Genomic DNA, 25,559 nt, shown 5'->3' with positions numbered 1-25,559 from the left:
TCCCCTACTCACCACTCACACCACTACCCACTCCACAACCCCCCTACCACATGGAGACTTACCTACCTTAAGCTTACTCTAACAGGATACACACACACACACACACACACACACACACACACACACACACACACACACACACATCCCCTATTAGATGGCTGAGAGTCAATCAAAAGGTGAGAAGGGCTCAATTGTCCTCATCGCTACAAACAAGCACAGGTAATTGGCATCTACCTGTAAATATGACCCTATTCGAAGACCCTCTCCCCCCACCCCACACACACAGAGGTTCAGGTCACTCCTTTATCAATAGTAAAGTATGTAAGTTAGTTAATCAGTCAGTCAGTCAAGTATTATCAGCATCAGCAGTCAGTTAGTCAGTCAGTTAGCCAGGTGTTATCCAGTCACTCAGTCAGCGAGGTATTATCAGCATCAGCAGTCAGGTAGCCAGGTATTATCCAGTCAGTCAGTCAGCCAGGTGTTATCCAGTCAGTCAGTCAGTCAGCCAGGTATTATCAGCATCAGCAGTCAGTTAGCGAGTCAGTTAGCCAAGTATATTATCCAGTCAGTCAGTCAGTCAGTCAGTCAGTCAGCCAGGTATCATCAACATCAGTCATGGCGTCAGGCACTGCTTAACACATCCCACAGTTTTATGGTCAATTACATTTTCATTTATGGCCCAAAAGTTAATTACATTACATTATTTATCCTAACAACACCCAGGAGACAACGGTATATAAAATATATTGGTGTTGATACATAAACAAGGCTTGTATATAGTGATACTAGTTGGGGGTTATATACTCACTTATATCTCTTTATAACTCACGAAAATATTACTCATCTATCTTACTTTATGGCTCATGAAAATATAACTCATCTATCTTACTTTATGGCTCATGAAAATATTACTCATCTATCTTACTTTATGGCTCATGAAAATATTACTCATCTATCTTACTTTATAGCTCATGAAAATATTACTCGTCTATCTTACTTTATGGCTCATGAAAATATTACTCATCTATCTTACTTTATGGCTCATGAAAATATAACTCATCTATCTTACTTTATGGCTCATGAAAATATAACTCATCTATCTTACTTTATGGCTCATGAAAATATAACTCATCTATCTTACTTTATAGCTCATGAAAATATAACTCATCTATCTTACTTTATAGCTCATGAAAATATTACTCGTCTATCTTACTTTATGGCTCATGAAAATATTACTCATCTATCTTACTTTATGGCTCATGAAAATATTACTCATCTATCTTACTTTATGGCTCACGAAATATTATGCAGACAGACAGACAGACAGACAGACAGACAGACAGAGAAAGAAATACAAGAGACAGACAGACATACAGAGAAAACGAAAACAATATCCTATACTTCAAGACAAACAGCAACAATAAACAGATAAACACACACACACACACAGGTATTCCCTCCTAATAAAACACCTGCATTTAGCCCCTTACCTGTAAACACAATTCTCCTCAGGTAACCCCAAGACTCACTCATCTAAACACATACTGTACATATATAAACAAAATGACATCACAACTATATAAAAAAAAAAGTTCCTATATTGAGGTTTAAGTTCCTCTAAGTTTAAGTTCTCAGGTGGAATTAAAACTTGGGTATTTGGAGACGAAAAGTTGGAGGTAAATTAGAAAACATTGTCGACTCCCTGCTGCTGCTGTTGAGGGCCTTCTACACACACTCATCTTTTATATATTCATTCCTGTGTGACTTTAAGCGTCTCACAGCTAGGTTTAGAAAAGGTTCTGAGTGTATTATTCATTTGGTCTTTTGGTCAAATGCTTTCCAATAGTGAAAGCCAATTATCTGTGTGTGTGTGTGTGTGTGTGTGTGTGTGTGTGTGTGTGTGTGTGTGTGAAGATGTACCTTGCCTCAGTAGGAACTATTTACTTCCCAACTTTGTTAATATAGAACTTTCACCTTTGATCTTCAGTTTGACCTCTTCATTACAGTCTGTCTCTCTCTCTCGCTCTTTTTCTTTCTCTCTCTCTCTCTCTCTCTCTCTCTCTCTCTTCTTCAGCGAACCACTCTTTCATGTTTCACCATTTCTCACAATCCAACACTCTCTCTCTCACACTCACTCTCGCACCCGTAATGGAATCTGAGTGATACATCAGGATCAAAGAGAGACTTTCGCACCTTTTACACCACTACAACGCCACTAATGGGCCACGTAAATGGAGCTCCACGTTCAACAACTCCTGGTCTGCGTCTTTAAGCCATCGTCTTTGCCACTTGTACCAGCCATAAATCACGAGTGAATTGTGTTTACTATTTTCTACAACTGTTTTCATTTGTGTTTTGTCCAGGTACATTGTTTGTAAACCTGTGTTGTCCAGGTACACTTGTTTGTATAGGTTGGTTAGGTTATGAACACACACACACACACACACACACACACACACACACACCAATTAGCAGGTACAACTGTGATGGAAATTTGCATATATTACATACTTCATTATGAGGCAATTAAACGGTAATATAATGTTGTCTCTTATTATACGAGTCTGTATACCTCTATTAACTCTATAGATAGATAGATAGATAGATCGATAGATAGATAGATAGATAGATAGATAGATAGATAGATAGATCGATAGATAGATAGATAGATAGATAATTAGATAGATAGATAATTTTTTTTTACCTTTTATGTTAGAATGATAACGTGACATAACGAGACGTTTTATAGGTATATGAAGCAACACACACACACACACACACACACACACACACACACACACACACACACACACACACACACACACACACCACCACCACAACAACAACAACCATTAACCTTACATCAATAGTTTACGATAATTCAACTCTATTATTACATTAACTTTACTAGACCACAGTGATCATTACAGAGCTGAGAGTAGTTTATAATCCCCGGCCTATAATTACGGCTAATAATTGTAGAAAACTTCAATTTATGTATAATTTGACTTTTATTTATCACGCGTCTATGTCTTAAAGCAGGTGACTTAAGGTATAATATTATTTAAAGTTTTTGTTCTCTGTAGTTAACTTGATATTATGTAGAAATTTATTAGAACTACATATTTTATTTTATTAATTTATTTATTTTTATTTTATTTTTTATTTTATTTTTTGGTGGAATTTCTTGATGGTTAGGCTTAGGTTCGGTTCGTTTCGGTTCGGTTCGGTTCGGTTCGGTTCGGTTCGGTTCGTTTCGGTTCGGTTCGGTTCGTTTCGGTTCGTTTCGTTTCGGTTCGGTTGAGTCTATATTTTAACGTCTATTTAAGGTTATGGACCACTCACTTACCTGTAATTATACCTGACACGATAGACACACCTGACCTATACTCACAACACACACCTGACGACTCACTATTGCGTACACTGCATCAACACAGGTGAGTAGGGGTGTGTGCCTGGCTTCTCTGGGCGGATGTTGGTTGAATGTTTATTTTGTTTGCCTGTTTGTCTTCCTAGTTGTTTGTTATATGGGAAAATGTTTATATTAGAGAATGTTTATATTAGAGAATGTTTATATTAGAGAATGTTTATATTAGAGAATGTTTATATTAGAGAATGTTTATATTAGAGAATGTTTATATTAGAGAATGTTTAGATTAGAGAATGTTTATATTAGAGAATGTTTATATTAGAGAATGTTTATATTAGAGAATGTTTATATTAGAGAATGTTTATATAGGCGAATGTTTATATAAGAAAATGTTTATATAGGAGATTGTTTATATAGGAAGATATTTATGTTGGAAAATATTATTGGGAGATTTTTATGTAAGTATAGATATTTGTATAGAAATGTGTTTTTATATACTGTAGGTCACAAAGATATCTCACTATTGTTTTTGCTTACATAATAACTTAGCTGTTTGTGGGTGAAGGAAGTTGATGATAGCTTCTGTTAATTAGTATCTATCTCAGGTGCTTATACTGTGTTTATACTTTCTTCAATTCTTAATTTTTGCTCTTATTTCGTATATTTTCTTTACCTTCCGTTTATCACATCTTCGGGCATTTTTTCATCCCTTTATTTCATTTTCTTTCTTTTTTCCTGAGTTTTTTCCTTTTTTCATATTTCCAGCTTTTTCTTGGATTTTTCTATTTTTTTTTTCAATCTAAGTAAAGGGAAACACTGGCAATAAACAGTTTATTCTGAGGGTGTTGTATTCCTGGGACATACACACTGATAAATGACTCCATGAACACACTGTCAATACCTCATAATGTTGTAGTATGAGTGATATTGTATTCTATATTATGTTTACCGTTGTTACCCCCTTCACTCCTCTTCTTCTCGTTTTCTATAAAGGGGGAAACTATGGTAATTTCTGGGTATTGTATTTCTTCAGTGTTCTATTTGGTGTTAATTTATATATCGACTCGTGTAAACTAATTTGTAGATTTATATAATTGTTTTTATATTTTCTTTAGTGTATTAAGATTTTTATAGGCAGTTTGAAGTTTGCTTATATATTTGTTTATATTATTTAAGTAAGCAAACACAACTATTGGTAGACTGTGTGTTTACATCAACTGCCAACATTAACAACATTCACCCTTGCTGCCAACACTCCCAACAGTCACACAAATGTAATAATGTGGAGGTCATCTTAATGAACAATAATGATGTCAGGGATGTCAGGGTTGTCAGGGTTGTCAGCTCGCTAATTGATCGTCAGCATGAAGATAAAAGGTTAAAGAAAACTAAAAATGATTCCCTTTCTATAATGTTGTCTCCTTTATTTTGTTAAGTGTGTAAATGTACAGTGGAACCCTTCATTATTCATTACACTATTTACAGGTTTGGTTCACAATCATCATCATCATCATCACCATCATCATCATCATCATCATCATCACCATCATCATCATCATCATCATCATCACCATCATCATCATAATCATCATCCTCAATAAAATAAGATCATTTGGAGTTATCATATGTCGTCTTCCCTCTTTTGGTTAGGTTAGGTTTATTTTCTTGCTGTAATATTTGCCACAGAGTTTGTTTCATGGAGATGTGTCATAAACTACTCCTGTACTGTGGCTGTGTCTGATGTACTGGTATGACACAGGTTTTAACTCATTAGTGTCAGATACACTGTGTGACACATCTGCCTCGGCTGTCGTATACTCAGTGTGATACATTGTTTGCCTCGGCTGTGTTCTAATACACCTTGCGACACATTTTCTGCCTCACTCTAAGGGAATCTTGCTGTTTATACTTACAACATATAAATACAACATCTTCAACATAAAACACACCTCACCAACACACTTCACCAACACACCTCACCCTCACGCCTTATCTTCACCAACACACTTCAGCCTCATGCCTTATCTTCACCAACACACCTCACCCTTCACCAACACACCTCACCCTCACCAACACACCTCACCCTCACATGTCACCCTCACCAACACACTTCACCCTCACACCTCACCCGCACCAACACACCTAACCAACACACTTTACCCTCAGCAACACACCTCACCCTCACCAACACACCTCACCAACACTGACAAAGTTGGCAAGAAACAAAAATTATTTACATTATTCTTTTACCTAAGTCATGGGTTAACTACTAAGTAAAAAATAATAATAATTGACATATGAAACACATTGTCATAATTGTTTTTAAAGGTAGAATTTCACTCGTATGATGGTTTTTATTTTTAATATTAATATACGTTTTATAGAAAGTGTATTATTACAAGAGTTAGTAAAGTTATATGAGTTAGGTGATGATCAGAGTCTTAACACAGTCAGTCTGTCCACCACACTCGCTCATATACACAAATGGAAGCTTAGTATGGATATTTAAGTTTACAAAAACTCAATAATTCTTCTTCTTACGACTACTGGGCGTATTATCGGCCATTAGTAACTTATAACTTCCTTGAAAAAACTTATTTGATTAATTTCTCTTAGTTAGTCCTGGCAGTATTAAGCTGAGAGATGTGTAAATACAAAAAAACAAAACATTGGGACACAAGTGAGGGCTTAGTAAGAGTGAGTCCCAAGATGACGGGCGTTTTGTTTACATGTGACGTCACTCCTGGTTAGTGTCATGGCGGCCTTTTTCTTACGAGTTCGCGGACACATTTGGTTTTTTTTTGTGATTTGTGAACAAACTAATTATTAATGATGATTTTTTTTAACCCCGTTTATGTTGTTATTTATTTTATTAATATGGTATGTACATAACTATACTTTTGAACGTACAGTGTTTATGATATAACTTTATAGTGTTCTATGATATAAGAAAAACATCACAAATAACACACACACACACACACACACACACACACACACACACACACACACACACACACACGAGGAGAAAAATATGGACTAAATATATCAATAGAGAGAATTGAGACAAAGACATGAGAGAGACATGACATAAACATTTGCCATACACACGAGAGACAGTCATTCCTCATATGATCTACCGTATTTGTACACAACATAACACACCCCCCCCCCACCTGTCAGTGTTTGATATGTTTAACCTACACACAGTTATATAATACAATGAAGAACAGTGTTATTATTACGCCAGAAGAGAGTCACCTGTAACCCGTGTCCTGAATCAATAGTGACGAATGTTAAGAAAATGTAATATAATGTAAAGATGAAAGAGAATAAAGCTGTGAGAAAATGTAAGATAAACAATAATGATGAAACAGGACAATAAAGATGAGGAAGCAATAAAACAGCGATAAACGAACTATAGGCCAAATAATATTACAAAATCATATCTGGAGTCAATGTGTTGTAAGCCAGATAGAGGTGACATAATATCAACTATTATTACAAAATTATACTGTAATCCCTAGTACACGCTTGTTATTCCCTCTGCTTGAACCAATGTTATATTTATCTAAAGAAGAGTGGATATTTAACATTAACGCTCGATATTGATACAAAAGCAACAACCCTGAACTAACGTGAATATCGTGTCCTCCCTCTGTGGCCACTTGAAGGTCTTATTGTGTAGATGTAAAGAGATATCAACCCGGAAATATTGTCTGATGGCGCCAGAGCAGACATGACACTTCGGCTCAAACTAACATCCCGAACTAAACTAATTTAACTCAAACAGATTTCACTTATATTATGTGAAGTAACTAAAATTTTATCAAGTATATTACATAAGTTATCTTTTGTATTAAGTAGAGAGAGTTGTTGTGAGGTGTGTGTGGGTTAGTGACGAGAAAGATTTAGGTTCGTAGCCCAGCATGTGAACAGTGGGAGGTTGTGTTGTAAGTTCGTGTCGCTGTCAAGCTTACCTTAAGAAAATAACTGGATTACTATGTAAGTTCCCTGTCATGATAATACTTGTTCTTGTCTCCCGTAACTCTTGGTGTTGTACAGTATGCTGTTCAGATATGTACATGTTCTACATTTTTCTTACTTAATTCTTTTTTTTCATAGTTTTAACAATGTGTGTTTACTTCCCCAGGAGGCGATCAAGTGTGTGGACCATAGCAGCAGGTGTGTGGACCATCCCAGCAGGTGTCTGTGCCACCCCACCAGGTATGTGTACCATCTCAACAGGTGTGTGTACCTCCCAACAGGACTCATAAATAAAAAACAATAATAATACAATTTTGAAGTACTGAATACTACAGATATATCCACAAGAAGATTATCCATAATGAACTAAGTCAAGCTACCAGCCACAGGCGTCTCTCTTCTGGCGATCATCACATACAACATGTACAAAAAATATATACAAATGTTTTACAGTTGTTGTAGTTATATAATGCTGCCACAGGAACCTTGATAGCTCCTTTCACCTCACACACACATCCCAGACTGTAAGATTACACAATATAACTCCGTACTTGTGTTTAGTGAGCATATGTGTAGGTTTATGAGTCTTGGGTTGAGAGAGAGAGAGAGAGAGAGAGAGAGAGGTAGGTCGGCAGGTAGGTAGGTAGATAAATAGAGCTGTAGATAGATAGATAGATAGATAGATAGATAGAAAAGACACACAGACACACAGACAGACAGATCTGGAAGACGTAAAGGACAGATGAACTGCTATATACCTGGACCACCACCACCTAATTAACCTTCCCAGCGGCTCACCTGTAGACTAAGACAATAACACAAGACTAGTGATTAGGTTAGGTTAAGTTGGGTTGGATTAGGTTAGGTTGGTTAGGCTAGGTCAGGTTAGGTCAGAATAGTTAGATTTTGTTTTGAACCTTCATAGACCAGTCTAAGTTGCACCCTTACCTCTACATATGATTTGTAAACATTTGGTGCAGGCGCAGAAGGTGAGCTAGATGTTTAGACTTAATTAACTCGTCTTGTGTTATACCTTCAGTCCTCTGCCAGGTGAGCCGTCCAGGTAGAAGCGTTAAATCAATCAATAACAGACAGACGTATAGCTCGTGTGTCCAGGAGGGGTATAAAGAGGTCATAACATCTCGTATGGTGATAACTGACCAACATACGGTGACATATTGACCAACATAACAGTGACATATTGACCAACATAACAGTGACATATTGACCAACATAACAGTGACATATTGACAGTGAAAGAAGTTAATGATATAAGGTTTAAAGATGAACACTGTCAACCAGACCGTGTCCTCGTGTACTGACTGACTGACTGACTGACTGACTCTACACCGAGACAGTTACTGAAAACTTAAGTTATACATATTTACAACAGCAATATTTTTGAGGCTGTCTTAAAAAGTTTTACCAGACTCAAAACCACTCCCGCCTCTCACGACTCTCTACTAGCGGGATATATGGCTAGCTAATAGCACTCATGATGGCGTGTTTTGGCTATTTTGGCTATGGGTGGCTAGTTCTACCTCCACAACCACCCACGCTTGCAGTCCATCATCTCCCGAGTGCTAAAAAAAGATGAAAAAAAACCCCATACCAGATCGTGTCGTGTATGACCCTAGACAACTTGTTCGAGGCCTGTTCCTTATCTGTTGGTGAAGAGGGTGAAGAAGGGGAGCAAGAGGCACGAGGAGAGGAAGAAGAGTAAAGAGGCGGCGACGTTAGGAGTGTGAGCGACGGCGGTCAAGGTGCAGAAGGTGGTGACGAAGACGGGTGAGAGGAGGTGGGTGGCTGTTGCTGGTGGAGCGCTGCTGGTGGTCGTCTGCATGGCTGCGGGGGTCTCACCTGTGGGGGAGAGACAATAGAGAGACAATAGAGATACAGAGAGAGATACAGAGGATGTTATTCACTTACCTGTTATCTCTTGAGGTGATCATCACAATGGATAACAAGATAACAATAGATAGTTGTGCTTTGTGAGGCGTAATTGTGATCCAGTGTTAGAGGGTTAATGGTGTGTGTGTGTGTGTGGGTGTGTGTGGGTGTGTGTGTGTGTGTGTGTGTGTGTGTGTGTGTGTGTGTGTGTGTTTATCCAGTTGTTTCGTTGTTTATTCTCTATTTTCTTTCTTATATATCTTTATAACTATTAATATACAGAGCATTTACAGACAGATAGACGCAGATAGAAAGAGAGAAAGAGAGAGAGACCGATAGAAGCAGATAGAGAGAGAGAGAGAGAGAGAGAGAGAGAGAGAGAGAGAGAGAGAGAGAGAGAGACCCCCACCAAACTACGTCATCTTACTCTTCAACACGTGGACGCCGATAGAGATCTTGTTAGCGTTGGATGGCTTGCAGGAGTACTTGCCGGAGTCCCAGACGGTGGCGTTGTGTACCAGCAGGGAGGAATGAGTCGTGTCTCCCAAGTGTACTGTGTCAACCTTGATCTCTCGTCCGTCTCTTGAGCCGTAGTTCACCAGCTGTAGATACCAGAGAGATAGAGAGACATTGTTGAGAGATAGTGAGGTGTTGATGGTGGTGAGAGATAGTGAGGTGTTGATGGTGATGGTGGTAATGGGGGAGGGGAAGTATTGTAGTTTCGGAGTTATGGTGATGGGTTGTTATTATGGTAGTTGTGGTGGTAGTGGTTGTAGTGATGGTGATAGGGATGGTGGTGATGGTAGTAATGGTGGTGGTGGTGACAATGGTGATTGACTAAACAAGGATGATCGTGGTAGTGACATTAGTGATGATTGATGATGATGATTTGACGTGATAGTGATAGTGATGGTGGCAGTGGCAATAGTGATAGTGATGGTAATGATGGCTAACGTGATGGTGAAGGTGATGATGATTGTGATGATGTATGTGACAATAATGATAGTGATGATGCCTGACATGATAGTGATGGTGAAGGTTATGGTGACTAGAAGGTAATGATTGGTCGGCAACGAAGTGTGAATATAGTGGTTGGTGTGGCGCGGCTCTCCTATGAATACAAATGGTTCCAATGTTGATTCACGAAGCGGCTGGTAACATGTTGGAAGAGTATGTAAATGAGTAGGTACTTCTGGCAGGTGTGTGTGTGTGTGTGTGTGTGTGTGTGGTCAAATCGATTTAATGTTTGCTGTTGTATTCTTGCGTGATAATTTTACGATCTATCTATTTATCTATCTGTCTGTCTGTCTGTCTGTCTGTCTGTCTATCTATGTGAGGTATAAGAAGCAAACAGGAACACAAGGATGAGAGCTGCCTCAGTAAAGATATATATATAAAGTGAGGGAGGAAAAAAGAGGAGGAAAACGAGAGGAAAACAAGACAAGAGGAAGAGAAAATGGGGAAATATGAGACGCTGAGAAAACAAGGTGGAGGGCTGAGGAAAATGGGTCAGTAAAAGTGGAAGAGAAAGTGGAAGGGGTGTGTGGTGCGTCAGAAAAAGTGGAAGAGTTGTGTGTTGTGTTCTGGGAAAGTGTCAGAGAAAGTGGAAGGGGTGTGTGTTGGGTCAGAGAAAGTGGAAGTATTGCATAGTGTGAAATAAAGTTAGCTGATAATAAAATAGATAAATTTAAAACATCACTTAACCATTCTTACCTCATAATCTACCATCACAATACCATTCTTACCTCATAATCTACCACCATAATACCATTCTTGTCTCTTGTACATAATACTACATTATACCACATCACCATAAACTTGTTTTTGTGTACATTTTATCATATGTACAGCGTGGTCCAAATTACGTACAGCAAAAAAATATGTACATGGTGTCAGATAATGAAAAATAGACTCGTGTACGTGTGTGTGTGTGTGTGTGTGTGTGTGTGTGTACGTGACCTATATATCCCCAACGTTCTGAATATAAATATACATTAGACAATCTCCTGACACCCGAGTGGTCAATACTGGGGACCGCACACACACACACATACACACACACACACACACACAGTTGCAGACAATTACAAGAAGCTTTGCATAGTGACCAGGGGAAGCCTCGGGACCAGATGAAACACGTGTGTTAAATCAAGGTCTTACAGCTGTTTCCCCACAATAACAACTGTGTTCGCTGTGTGGTGTGTTCGCTGTGTGGGGTGTTCGCTGTGTGGGGTGTTCGCTGTGTGGGGTGTTCGCTGTGTGGGGGTGCTCGCTGTGTGGTGTGTTCGTTGGGGTGTGCCCCTGCTGTGTGGGGTGTTCGCTGTGTGGGTGTGCCCGCTGCAGGGTGCTCTGCTAGGGGTGTCTTGCTGGTGTTTCTGTGTGGGGTGTTCACCGTGGGGTGTTCGCTGTGTGGGTGTCTTGCCAGTGGGGTGTTCTGCTGTGTGTGTGTCTGCCGTGGGGTGTCTTGCTGTGTGGGGTGTCTGCTGTGGGTGTTCACTGTGTGGGGGTGTCTTGTTGTGTGGGTGTTCACTGTGGGGTGTCTGTCGGTGGTGTTTTCTTGCCAGGTGGGTGTTCACTGTGGGTGTTCAAGCCAGGTGTGTGGGTGTCTACTGTGTGGGGGTGTTCGTCGTGGTGTTTGCCAGGTGGGGTGTTCACTGTGTGGGTGTCGCCAGTGGGGGTGTCTGCTGTGGGTGTCTGCTGTGGGGCGTTCGCTGCAGTGGTGTCTGCTGTGGGTGTTCACCGTGTGGGTGTTCGCTGTGTGTGTCTGTCAGTGGGTGTCTGTCAGTGGGTGTTCGCTGTGTGGGGTGTTCGCTGTGTGGGGTGTTCGCTGTGTGGGGTGTAGTGTAGCATCTCTATTATTTAACTTTACCTTTGTGTGTGGTAACTAACATCTGCTCTCGTAATGGTGAAAGATATGTAACGAATAAATTCATTTTACAAATTATATCGAACGTAAAAATTCTTATAACGAAATGATGCGGAGGAACTTGATTCATGTAACGAAATATATGGAAGAAGAAGTTCATGGAGAGAAATTTATTTAACGAAAATATCACCTCACCACCATTACCACCACTACCACTACAACTATCACCTCACACACCACCATTACCACCATCTATCACCACCACTATCACCTCACCCACCACCACTACCACCATCTATCACCACCACTATCACCTCACACACCACCACTACCACCATCTATCACCACAACTATCACCTCACACACCACCACTACCACCATCTATCACCACAACTATCACCTCACACACCACCACTACCACCATCTATCACCACCACTATCACCTCACACACCACCACTACCACCATCTATCACCACCACTATCACCTCACACACCACCACTACCACCATCTATCACCACCACTATCACCTCACCCACCATCACCTGTCATCAACCTTTGTACTCGACGGGGAAGTTCCTGGCTGATCCCAATCATTAGTCCGCCATAATCACCCTTAATGACATTTATGGCAAATTATCGTAGGTATTCAAACCCAATTGGACGTAAATGGGATGAAAGGTGTAGTTGGCTGGCCTTGGTTTTACACAACATCTCTCATAAAAGTCTAATGAATTTTAATATTTTTTTTTATATTTTTATTTTTTTATGTTTTGGGGAATATTTTTTTTTCATTTTTTTCTTCGTTTTTCTGTTTGTTTTAATTATTTTTTGTTAGTTTTAATGTTAATGAGTAATGAGATTGTTGTTGTTGTTGTTTTTATTCTGATCAGGTGTTTTAATGATCAGGTGTTTCAGTGTTCAGGTGTTTTAGTGTTCAGGTGTTTTAGTGTTCAGGTGTGTTAGTGTTCAGGTGTTTTAGTGTTCAGGTGTTTTAGTGTTCAGGTGTTTTAGTGTTCAGGTGTTTTAGTGTTCAGGTGTTTTAGTGTTCAGGTGTTTTAGTGTTCAGGTGTTTTAGTGTTCAGGTGTTTTAGTGTTCAGGTGTTTCAGTGTTCAGGTGTTTTAGTGTTCAGGTGTTTTAGTGTTCAAGTGTTTTAGTGTTCAGGTGTTTTAGTGTTCAGGTGTTTTAGTGTTCAGGTGTGTTAGTGTTCAGGTGTTTTAATGATCAGGTGTTCTAGCAGACAGGTATATTTAAGTTCAGATCCATACAATGCGATTACCTAGTAATTAGTTTTAAAGGTGAGACACTCGATAGACAGACACACACAGACAGATGGACGAACACAGATAGACAGACAGGCAGATTGACAGACAGACAGACAGATGGAAGAACAAACAGAAAGGGAGAGTCAAACAGCTGGACGAACAGACGGACAAACAGACAGACAGACAGACAGACAGACAGACAGACAGACAGACAGACAGACAGACGAGCGGACAGGCAGTATGTGGAACGCTGCACTTGCAATCAATAGCCCTGGAGGTATGAAAAAATATTCACTTCATTTCACAGAATTTCACTCAGATGACTAAGTATTAATAGTCAGTGGGTGGCTGTGGGTGAGTAGGCTGTGGGTGGCTAGTAGGTGGCTGTGGGTGGCTGTGGGTTAGCAGTTGTCGGTGAGTTGGCTGGTGGGTGGCTGTGGGTGGCTGTGGGTGGCTATAGCGCGTTTTTCCTCAGCTGAGAAAAAATGCTCCCCCCCCTCAAGAGTTACAGCTGGTTGGCGGTTGCAAACCTGTCCGATTTTGTCCTGAAGTAATGATGTATTTCTAAATGAGTTTATTCATAATCGTTGGGATGACCGTTTCTGACGAGAAAGATATTTAGCTAAATTATATAAAGACAGATATCTTCATTATTTCAAACAGGAACACGTAGGAAGTTTATCAGAAGTATTATACGTGAATTAACTGATAAACTCGGATAGCAAATTCACGCTTTCGGAGGATGCATTTAATATAAACTTATTTTTACCCACAATAAGACATACTAAGACAAATTACATATCAGTAATAGTACATTATGCAAAACAACATTTTAAAAGATCAGAATCACATTGAAATATTACACAACCGTTAGCAGAGGCTGACGTGCCTACCTTACCTAACCAAACCTAACCTAACCAAATTTTTCCATCTCAATACTCATGTTTGAATGCCAGTCATCATCACAGCACTCTTGCACAGTTTTTTAACAATTCTTGTCAAATGTCAAAGGTTTGGCATTGGACTGTACTGACCCTGACCTCTATGACCCTGACCTCACAACACACACACACACACACACACACACACACACACACACACACACACACACACACACACACACACACACACACACACACCCTCTTCTAATTACTTCCTTCTTTCAGTAATGTCAAGCACCAAATCTCTCTCTCTCACACACACACACACACACACTCCTTCCCTCCCTACCCTAGCCATAACTCGCTGCTGGGGATCTGCCAGGTATAACCCTAAGAATCATGAGTTGAATCAATTTGCATAAAATGAGGTTGATAAGCCGTTTTGCGTCACCAGTGTCCGAGATGTGGAGAAAGGAAAGAGAGAAATTTTTATTACATAATGTCGTCTCCAGCGCCTGTCTCTCTCCCTCACAGTAATTGGATATTTTAACTCCTCCTCTTGTGGTCCAGTCGTGATGTTAGATGATTCTGTTCACGTGTAATAATTAGTGTTTGGTGGCTCCATGGATTATTTATTTGGGGGGATTATTTGAAGATTAGCTCCATCCCCATCCCTCCTAATTTATCCCCATCCTTGCTAATGATTCCCTATCCCTTCTAATTATTCTCTATCCCTTCTAATTATTTCCCATCCCTCTTGAACCATTTCCCAGTCTTCTTAACCATTCCTTCCCATTTCTCCCCAACATCACGTCTTTTCTTCCCTAACATCACGTCTTTTCTCCCCAACATCACGTCTTTTCTCCCCTAACATCACGTCTTTTCTTCCCTAACATCACGTCTTTTCTCCCCAACATCACGTCTTTTCTCCCCACCTCCGCCTGGTCACACTCTTTTGTGGCCATCAATCTTCCTCACCCTTTCTCTCCCTTCCTACCTCCCTCTCCCCCTCATCTTTTGCTCTCCCTCCGCACCTCCTTCCCTTTTCTCCCCCAGCTCCTGTCCTCCTCCCTGCTCTTTATTCCTAGCTCCCTTCTTAACTTTACCCTAGCTAACCCCCCACCCCGTAGTACATCCCATGGGTCATCAGGTGGCAGTAAGGGCTGAGGCCACAACATTCTTACGGTGTGTGTGTGAAGCTGAGACCCACCCCAACCCATCCCAACCCAACCCAACCCCAACCCAACCCAACCCAACCCAACCCAACCCAACCCAACCCAGTCCACCCCAACCCAACCCAACCCAACCCAACCCAGTCCAACCCAACCCAACCCAACCCCAACAACAACCACCACCAACCACCAACCACCCAACCCAACACAACCCAACCCCCCAACCCAACCCCAACCCAACCAACCCACCCAACCAACCAACCCAACCCAACCCAACCAACAACCCAACCCACCCCAACCCAACCACAACCACAACAACCCACCCACAACCCACACCCACCATCTAACCCAAACCTAATCTAATCCTCCTGTCATCAATACGACCTCCTGTGCTCGATATCAAAAGACGACCTTCCTTTTCCCTCTGTATTATATCTTAGCCGGCCGTTTATTCTGTCTAACTTGTGTGTGTGGTGTGTGTGTGTGTGTGTGTGTGTGTGTGTGTGTGTGTGTGTGTGTGTGTGTGTGTGTGTGTGTGTTCATTGAATCTTCTCTTGACATAATGAGGACCTTTGAGGACGATGGCTTAGGGACACACACACACACACACACACACACACACACACACACACACACACACACACACACACACACACACACCACTCTAGAAAAACATAAGTACCACATAACACTAGAGAATACTAACAGTTGTAGAAGAGAGAGAGAGAGAGAGAGAGAGAGAGAGAGAGAGAGAGAGAGAGAGAGTATCATACCTTTTCACGGTGGTACCAGAGAATGAACTCAGGTGGCGTGGGACTGAAGTGGACGACACAGGTGAGATTCAAGGTGCTCCCACGATCCAGGTAGACCCCGCCTCCATCACCCAACAACTCCGCCGTCGGGACTGTAGGGAGGAAACAGACCACACCTGCTTATATACACCTGTCATATAAGAATAAACCCACACCTGCCCTTGTTTAAACACACCTGTCACCTAGTATATATAAGAATAATGTTTGCACCTGTCCTTATTTAAACACACCTGTCACCTATGCTTACACCTGTCCTTGTTTAAACACACTTGTTACCTAATACATATAAGAATAAACCCACACCTGTCTTTGTTTAAACATACCTGTCACCCAGTATATATAAGAATACGGCTTACACCTGACCTTGCTTATACACACCTGTCACCTAGTATATATAAGAATACGGCTTACACCTGACCTTGCTTATACACACCTGTCTCTTTGGTTTTTCTATCATTAAACACAATTAAATAATATATAAAATAATATCCATCTATAAATACTTTCAATACAATATTTTTTTCTCAATTTTTTTTTCATTAACTTTTTTCCCACAGATAATTTCACGCTAGTTTTGCCTTAAATAATATGCTAATTAGATTCACAACTTCAAAAGTACCCGGAGCCAACTTTTACTCGTCCTGTGGGAGGGGAAAAAATGGTTTAATTATCTGAGTTAGAAGAACCTTTTCTCTCCCTCTCAGCGTCACCAAGATCACCAACACCAGAGACTTATAGTTGGTCTCTTTCACCAGTAAAGAGTGACTTAGAATTACGGTGGTGAGGAGGAGGAGGTGAGAAGAAATACTTAACCTTTTCTCTCTTTTTCCATTCACATCCTCCAGTTACCCATGTAGGAGGGATGGGGGGGTTATCTAAGGATGAAGTAGGGGGAAGAGCAAGAAATACTGTAGTAGGAGAAAAGGTAAGGAATGGGCAAGGAGGGTTCACAGAAGGGCAACGAGGGGTTGGATAATGGGCAATGAATGGTCGGAGAAAGGGCAAGGAGTTAAGGGAAGGCAAGGGACTAATTAATCCCTTTATCCAGCTCTTATCTTTCATATTTCTTACCCCAAACAGTAGCGGTGGAGAGCTGTCACCCTGAAGGACGCCACACCAGGGGTCTTGTGTGGTGGGTGATGTGTGGTGTTGGTGTTGTGGTGGTGTGTGGTGATGTGGTGTTGTGGTGGTGGGTGATGTGTCGTGTTGGTGTTGTGGTGGTGTGTGGTGATGTTGGTGTTGTGGTGGTGGTGATGTGTGGTGTCTGTGTTGTGGTGGTGAGTGATGTGTGGTGTCTGTGTTGTGGTGGTGTGTGATGTGTGGTGTGGCGCTACAAGCAACGAAACGGAACAACTTCACCCTGTACAAACACAACACAACACAACACTGCTGGAGGAGGAACAGGTGGTGACGAGAAACACTGACGCAGACCTCCCTGGCTACTGTCCACCATCCATCACTCTATTGTTTTGGTTTCCGACAAGTAATTTCCTTTCCTTTGTACTAAATTCTGTGGCCTTGTCGGGACGCAACATTGGAGGAGATTTTCAATAATGTTGTCAATGTCTCTAACTGGCCATTAGTGCACGTATCCAGCTGATTAGGTTAGGTTAGGATTTATTATATTTTTAATATGTTGGACCATTCAGGGATTATTGTCACAGTCATCGGTAGTGTTGTTTGGGTGGTCATCCAGGAAAACTGACATTCAGGTAAACTATCATACAGGTAAACTGACATTCAGGTAAACTATCATACAGGTAAACTATCATCCAGGTAAACTATCATCCAGGTAAACTATCATCCAGGTAAACTATCATCCAGGTAAACTATCATACAGGTAAACTATCATCCACGTAAACTATCATCCACGTACACTATCATACAGGTAAACTATCATACAGGTAAACTATCATCCAGGTAAACTGTAATCAAGATAAACTCAATCAGCTAAATTCACCATTTCCTCTAATATGTCATGGAAGCCACACATCCTCAACATTGCTAAAGCTGCCTCCCGAATGCTGTACAGATGCTGTAGCTACTCCACTCCTGAGCAGTTGCTTCAAGTATATAAGGGATTCATTCGTCCTAACTTGGAGTGTTACTCTCATATCTGGGGTGGCTCTTCTTCTGTTAGATAGGGTGGAATCAAAGGCATTTCGTTTTATTAACTCTCCTCCTTTAGTTCATAACCTTTCTTCCCTTTCTCTTCGCCGCAATGTTGCTTCACTCTCTCTTTTACAGGGACTTTATCGGGCAATGTTCGGTGGGTTTGGCATCCTGTGTACCGTCGGCAAGGCCGTGGGCTCGTAACACACGTCTTGTCCGCGGTGTCGGTCATACGAGAATAACCCGTTACAGTACATCCTTCTTTCCTCACACAGCCAAACTGTGGAATGCTCTGCCTTCTTCTGTGTTTCCATACTTATACAATTTCTCACTCCATAAAGCTGGTTTTCCGGCATCTTCGTGGTGTGAATTAATATAATCCTTTTCTTTTCTATTTTCAATTTCATTTTACTCTTATTTTATCACCCCTATGGTGCTTAGGGCTATTCCCCGTAAACAAAAAAAATAAGGTAAACTCAACAAGGTAAACTATTATGCAGGTAAAAAGATCCCTTGGTCGTGTCCTCAAACAGGCCACATCACAAGCCTCGTCTTGGTATTATAAGTTTTAAACAGCATAATCGTGAAGACTGACTCAGTGTAGGTCGTGAGCCGCTTCACTTAATTACACATCAGCTCCAGTGTGTCTTGAGAACCCGTGGACACAAGTCTTGGGTCGCGGTGGCTAGGTTCCTCATACTGTTTTATAATGATTTATTTTTTGTCCGTGTAAGAACGACCTACAGACATATGCACACGCCTCATACATTCCACTACACGCATATACACACATACCCTCAAACACACACACACACACACACACACACACATACCCTCAAACACACACATATATATAAATAGACATACATTCATACATACATACATACATACATATATATACACATACTTACGCACACATAAATATACGCACACCCCCACAAACACTTCTCTCATACACAAACACGCACACTCCCCCACAAACAAACCTAACCTAACCTAACACTCATAGCTTCTTAATTATTAATCACCAGGTGAAATAAGCAACAGGAAAAAAATCCCCTTAAAGTACAATAACAACATAACAAATACATAGATCATTTTGACTCCATTAATTTATATGGAAAAAATAATAATTAAAAAATAAACAGCAAAAAAAAACCTCACCAACTCAAATTATTAAACTTAAAATGAAAAAAAAGTTATTGGTATTTTCTCAAAGTTTAGGGCAAGAGGAAGGCAGAGAAAAAGTATTAACTTGGGTGTCAGTAGCCTTAACGACCTCTGGCTCGTAATGGTGTGATCGTAATAGCTAAGATGAGATTTACCTTCTAATTATATACAGTATTATGAGTGAGATTGTGGAACTGAGAACACGGGGGAGGATGGTGTGTGTGGGGGTGTGAAATGGGGTGGGGGAGTGGTGGGGGAGGGAGGAGAGTGGGGTGGTGGTGTGGTGTGTTGGTGGAGGATGTGTGTGTGTGTGTGTTAAAGCAGATAAATGGATAGATAAGTTGTTTAGTAGTAGTAGTAGTAGTCGTAGTAGTAGTCGTAGTAGTAGTAGTAGTAGTCGTAGTAGTCGTAGTAGTAGTAATAAGATAATAATTTCCTTCATAATAGCAGTAATAATATAAGTATTTTCACTAATACACCTGGCCACAACACCTGAGTTATGAAGGTAATGTAATCAGACTCCACCCTTGAACGATAATAATTTACCTGAGCGTCAGTGATCGTAAACACCTGATAAATGTAGCTATATTTTAACCACTTAATACTTCACTACTTCCCAATATGTAGTGGTTGAAACGCCATATTGGATCGTTTAGCTGGAGTAAGGGATTATACAAGTGTGTTCTCGTGTACAGGATATACCTTGAAGTTAAAGTTGGTAGAGAGAGAGAGAGAGAGAGACTTGGTATTTGATGGAAGACTTTTTATAACTAGTGTGTGTGTGTGTGTGTGTGTGTGTGTGTGTGTGTGTGTGTGTGTGTGTGTGTGTAATAGATTTTGCCTTTGATTCCCAACAGCAACTTTGCCCAAGCACTGAAATTTGTGTCCAATATCCAATCAGAAATAATCTTATTAATGTAGCGGTAAAGTGAGGGGAGGTGAGGCAAGCGAGGGGAGGTGAAGTGATTGAGGGGAGGTGAAGTGAGTGAGGGAAGATGAAGTGAGTGAGGGAAGGTGAAGTGAGTGAGGGGAGGTGAGGCAAGTGAGGGGGAAGGTACTGGAGTTATTTGGTGTTAAAGGTGAGTGGTGATAGTAGTGGTTATGGTAAAACTGTTATTGTACACACACACACACACACACACACACACACACACACACACACACACACATTGGTACATAACATTAACCTTCACTATAGTGGTTACTAAGTCAGGGTCGATAACATTAACCTATACGCACTGTCTATATGACCTATAGACTATGCATTGAATAGCCTGCTTAAGGGTTACCTGGTGGTGGGTTAGGTTAGGTTAAGTTAGGTTAGGAAGGTTAGGTTAGGTTAGGTTAAGTTAAGTTAGGTTAGGTTCGCCTTACACCCCCAGAAATATATTCCTTAGTCTTTACCGATGCTTCTCCCTGCCTTCCTGACTATATCGTGTTTACATTCCATCAAGAAGAATGGTGCCGCCGTGCTTGTGTGTGTGTGTGTGTGTGCTTGAGGCCGTGGAGCTGGTGGGTGGCTAAGTTTTACCTAATTGTTATGCGCAAAGTTTAAATATTAAAAAAAAGACATAACTTTTGCAGCAGCCCCATAAACCTGAATTAAAATTGCGGACACGAGATAAATAATTCAGCATCATTTTTAAAAATCTCCATCACTCGACGTGTTGTAAAATTCCCAATATACTTCTTTATAAACTAACAACACAACTTTTTTTTTAACTATCTATAACCCGAAGTTTATATACTATTTTGTCTAAGTTTAATGATAAGTTGATGGACTTAAGATAATGTTTTAAGTTAAGATGGTTAAATAGTTATAGGGTCGCTTACGAGGAATTTCAGAGAGAGAGAGAAGAGAGAGAGAGAGAGAGAGAGATGACGCCTTGTGATGTGTTTTAATAGGTTAAGTATTAGTGTTAATGTAGTGTAGTAATCCGCTTTAGCTATTGACACTCTGCTGTAAGTTGTAATGGGTTGTGAAGTGAGAACAGAGCATTAGTATGAGGATTACTGTAATCTTAATATGATAGAACGCACAGACATAACATACAGACACACGCAGGTTAGGTTAGGTTAGGTTAGGTTAGTATGTGTAAAAAGTGGAGGTGGCAGATGACGTCACACTATCGGCTATATTGCCAGTTGTGCATTGATGGTGTTGTGTATTCATAGACGTGTACGTAATCCACCGTGTACACTGTAAGAAACAAGTGTGTGTTCCCAGCTGTGGTCGATGAGTACTGACACCTGAAGGATTATACTGAAAGTGAAAACCGTGACTACATCTGTTCTGTTTGGTCTCCCTGACTCTGGGTACAAGGAACTTCATGTTGTTCACTGAAATAGTAGAGGTGTTTTTATTTATTTTGTTGTGATATACAGACAGATATACCCCATTAATGACAACACACACACACACACACACACACACACACACACACACTCATGATCCTCTTAAACACCTCGGTAAAAGTTGGAGGTGAAGGAGGGAGGAAAACATTGCTTGAAATTCACATCACGGCGACCATCACGCTGGGCCTCCTCGCTACCGCCTGTGGAGGAGGTTGGTGGGGTGCCTCTGACCGTGCGGGCTGTTGGTGGAGGTCTTCCTGGCCCCTTGGAGGTTGGTTCCAAAGACCTCACTGGCTCCTGGAGGTTGGCCTTAGTATCTAGTAACCTCGGGAGGGGGGGGGGGTATAGAATTCACCCTGGGCCTCTTATCACCCACACGTATTAAATTTCTAAAATAAGTCAAAATAAACCAATAATACCCTGAGGTTATGACGTGTCCCCGGTAATATATAGCTTCCCGCCTCAAGTACTAGGAGTTCCCGGAAGGTCCTGAACAAAAAAAGATATAATACTCATATCTCTCTTAGTAATATAAGCCTCTGGGATTACCAAGACCCATTTTGGAGGCATCATGAGGATTCTTAAAGTAACACGAAAGTCTCTGGAGAATTTATGAGACTCGTGAGACTACTGAGAGATTTTTGTAAAGGCTAAGAGACAGAGACAAGAGAGAGAGAGACAGAGATGTTTTTAGAGAGAAGAAATAGAGAGATTGACCCTCTAGAGAATGTCAACAGTAGAATGTGATATAAGTCTCTCTAAACAGCTATACAAAGTGAATGTTTATTTTCACACCGACACAAACACACTCACACAGTCAAATAAACAAACGGACAAACACACTCACCAGTTAGTTAATTTAGGGTCAAACTACAGTCATTAGTTATAGAAGTAGGGAACTATCGTTAAACAGGATGAATGATAACACTAGATCAGGGTAAACAATGGGGGCATCTAGGGTGATATGGTGGAGGGAGGTCATCTATCACGCCTGTGTGACCCTGACCTAACCTACCCTACCTTTTGCTTTCCTTGGCCTCCCTCTCCTTTTCTCCCCTCCTCCCACTCCTCCTCTTCTGCCACCTCCTTTACTTCCTCCTCTTCCTCCTTCCTTTCATCCTCGTTTCTCCTCCTCCCTCCTCCAAACCACGTCTAAATCAAATAACAGTTTAATCCCCTGTTTCTCCTCCAAACTCACTTCTGCCGATCACCCTTTCCTCTTCACTAGTTCATCGTGTAGTTAACTCGCCTTTGATCACCACTCAGTTGACTCCTTCCGCCTCAACTGTCTTCCTGAGTGGGTGAGTCGTCTTCCCAAGTACACCTCCACCCTCTCTAGAACTGCTTCCACCCTCTCTAGTACCACCTCCACCCTCTCTAGTACACTTCCACCCTCTCAAGTACACCTCCACCCTCTCAAGTACCACCTCCACCCACCCTAGTCATCCTCCACCCTCTCAAGTACACCTCCACCCTCTCTAGTACCACCTCCACCCACTTAGTCATCTCCACCTCTCATCACTCCTCCCTCAGCAGCTCTCCACCACTCAAGCTCCTCATCAGCCCTCAGCCCAGCGGGTCTCCTGAGGGTTGCGGTCTATCGAGTACCTAGACACAAACTCCCTTGAGGGCAGGTGAGAGAAGGGGAGGGTAGAGGGTGGGGGGGAGGGTAGAGGTGGAAAACAAGACGGATAAATAATGGATAGAAATGGAGAGGATAGCCTGAAGTATTGGAGGAGAAGAGAGGGAGAAGGGAAGAGAGGAGGGGAAGAGGAGGAGGAGGGCAAGAAAGGAGGAGAGGAGAAAGGAAAGGGAAGAGAGGTGAAGAAAAGGGGAGGAGGGAGGAAAGGAAAGGGAAGAAGAGTAAGAGAATCACCTGAAAATTAGACACCCAGCGTATATTGGATTAAATTATGTTAGGTTAGGTTAGGTTAGGTTAGGTTAGGTTAGATTAGGTTAGGTGATTATTGACTAACACTTAAAACATTGACTCAGCTAATTCTTGACCCTCTGACTCACCACGCACTCAACTATTGACTCACATAATAACATACACAAGTTTTGGACTCAGGGGTAAAGAAGAATTACTTATCACTTAAAAGTTAAGGAGGCAGAAATTTGTTCGTCTGGAGTTGGTGCAAGATGATTGTGCCTGTCTGTCTGTCTGTCTGTCTATCTATCTATCTATCTATTCGTCCGTTCGTCTGTCCGTTCGTGTGTCAGTCTCGTCCCGTCAGGCCATAAATATCACCTTTGTCTTTCCAATATATTATTTTGCCTTACCTGGAGATTGTGTATTATTGTGATCCAGGTAATGTTCTTGTCTGTCTGTCTGTGTCTGTCTGTCTGTGTCTGTCTGTCTGTCTGTCTTTCTCTGTCTCTCTGTCTATCTGGTGTGTCTGTCCTTCTGTCTGTCTGTCTGTCTGTCTGTCTGTGTTTGTTTTTGGAGAGGTAGGAGGAGGTGAAGACGAAGGAGGAGTAGGAGAAGAAGAAAGAGGAGAAGGAGATGAAGAAGAAGTGAATGAAAGAAGAAGAAGAAGAAAATGAAGAGAAGAAGAAAATGAAGAGAAGAAAGAATTGAAGAGAAGAAGGAAATAAGAAGTGGAGAAAAGAAGAAGAAGAAGAAGAAGAAAGAAGAAGAAGAAGACACACAAAACAAAAAAAAAAAAAAAAATGAAGAGAAGAAGAAAAAGAAAAAAATTGAAGAGAAGAAGGAAATAAGAAGTAGAAAAGAAGAAAAGAAAAGAAGAAGAAGAAGAAGAAGAAGAAGACAAAACAAACATGTTTCACTCACTAACCTCGTATACCACTGCTGTTTCATCACGTTTCACTTGTCACTCTACACAAGACTCAGTGGGAGCCAAGGTATGTCACTCACACGTCACTTATACGTCACTCATACGTCACACACACACACACACACACACAACCATCCCTCGCTCAGGAAATGAAGTGTTATAATAATCCTGGACGTGAGAGGGTGTTGTGAGAGGCGGTAATATGATGAGTCTTTGTTGTAATAGTGAACGGGTAGGTGATGATGATTGATGCTGTTGTTGATTATATCTTTGCATTACACCTGATGATTACCTTTGTCCTTACACCTGCTACTAATTACCTTGGTCCTGATCTCACCCCCACTCTCGGGTTCTCGTATATGACCTCACAAGGCTCATTAGCGTAACAGATGCCCCGACGTATATTCTCACAAGCTCATAACTCCTTTGTTGTCTCATAATATATCAAGTGTTGCCTCATCAGTGAGATGTATAATATAGCCCTATAATATAGACCATCTTAATTAAGGGATATATAGTAAAACCTCCATTTAACGGACTATATGGAGAGAAAGAGTCCGTTATATTAAGGGTACGTTATATGCTGAAAACCTCCAGGTAATGAAGTATATAAAGATGAAAGTCCGTTATATCCATTGTATGTGAACCCTCCATTTAACGGATTATATGGAGAGAAGTACGTTATATAGAGGTTTTACTGTATAATAATATTTATATACGATCTATTGAGAGAATTGACTTCAGTATTTTGATTAAAAAACGAAAGATTGAGTTTTAAGTCATTATGTGAGCCAGTAAGACGTTTTAAGAGTCCATTGGATATATTAATGTAAAGTAGATGACGATATTGAGCAGTGATTTAATGCTATTGAGTTTTT

The 25,559-nt window shown here is 40.9% G+C and overlaps 1 protein-coding gene across 2 annotated transcripts in view; it reads right to left on the bottom strand.

Moving 5' to 3' along the window:
• Nucleotides 1-5,518: 5,518 nt before the first annotated feature.
• The window catches only part of LOC121861601 (hemicentin-2-like), a 112,000-nt gene continuing 91,959 nt past the window's right edge, over nt 5,519-25,559 (bottom strand). For both annotated transcript variants that reach the window (XM_042359510.1, XM_042359582.1), the window contains 3 exons: nt 16,208-16,338; nt 9,678-9,852; nt 5,519-9,220 (listed from right to left, as the gene is read on the bottom strand). In XM_042359510.1, the coding sequence (XP_042215444.1) occupies nt 9,021-9,220; nt 9,678-9,852; nt 16,208-16,338 (506 nt within the window). In that variant the 3' untranslated portion in view covers nt 5,519-9,020. The remainder of the gene's footprint in view (nt 9,221-9,677; nt 9,853-16,207; nt 16,339-25,559) is intronic.

Source organism: Homarus americanus, unplaced genomic scaffold, assembly GCF_018991925.1.
Source record: "Homarus americanus isolate GMGI-L3 unplaced genomic scaffold, GMGI_Hamer_2.0 scaffold41626, whole genome shotgun sequence".
In the NCBI taxonomy this organism is placed as follows: domain Eukaryota; kingdom Metazoa; phylum Arthropoda; class Malacostraca; order Decapoda; family Nephropidae; genus Homarus; species Homarus americanus.
The sequence above is the reverse complement of the archived record's forward strand: the minus strand, read 5'-3'. Positions and strand labels throughout refer to the sequence as shown.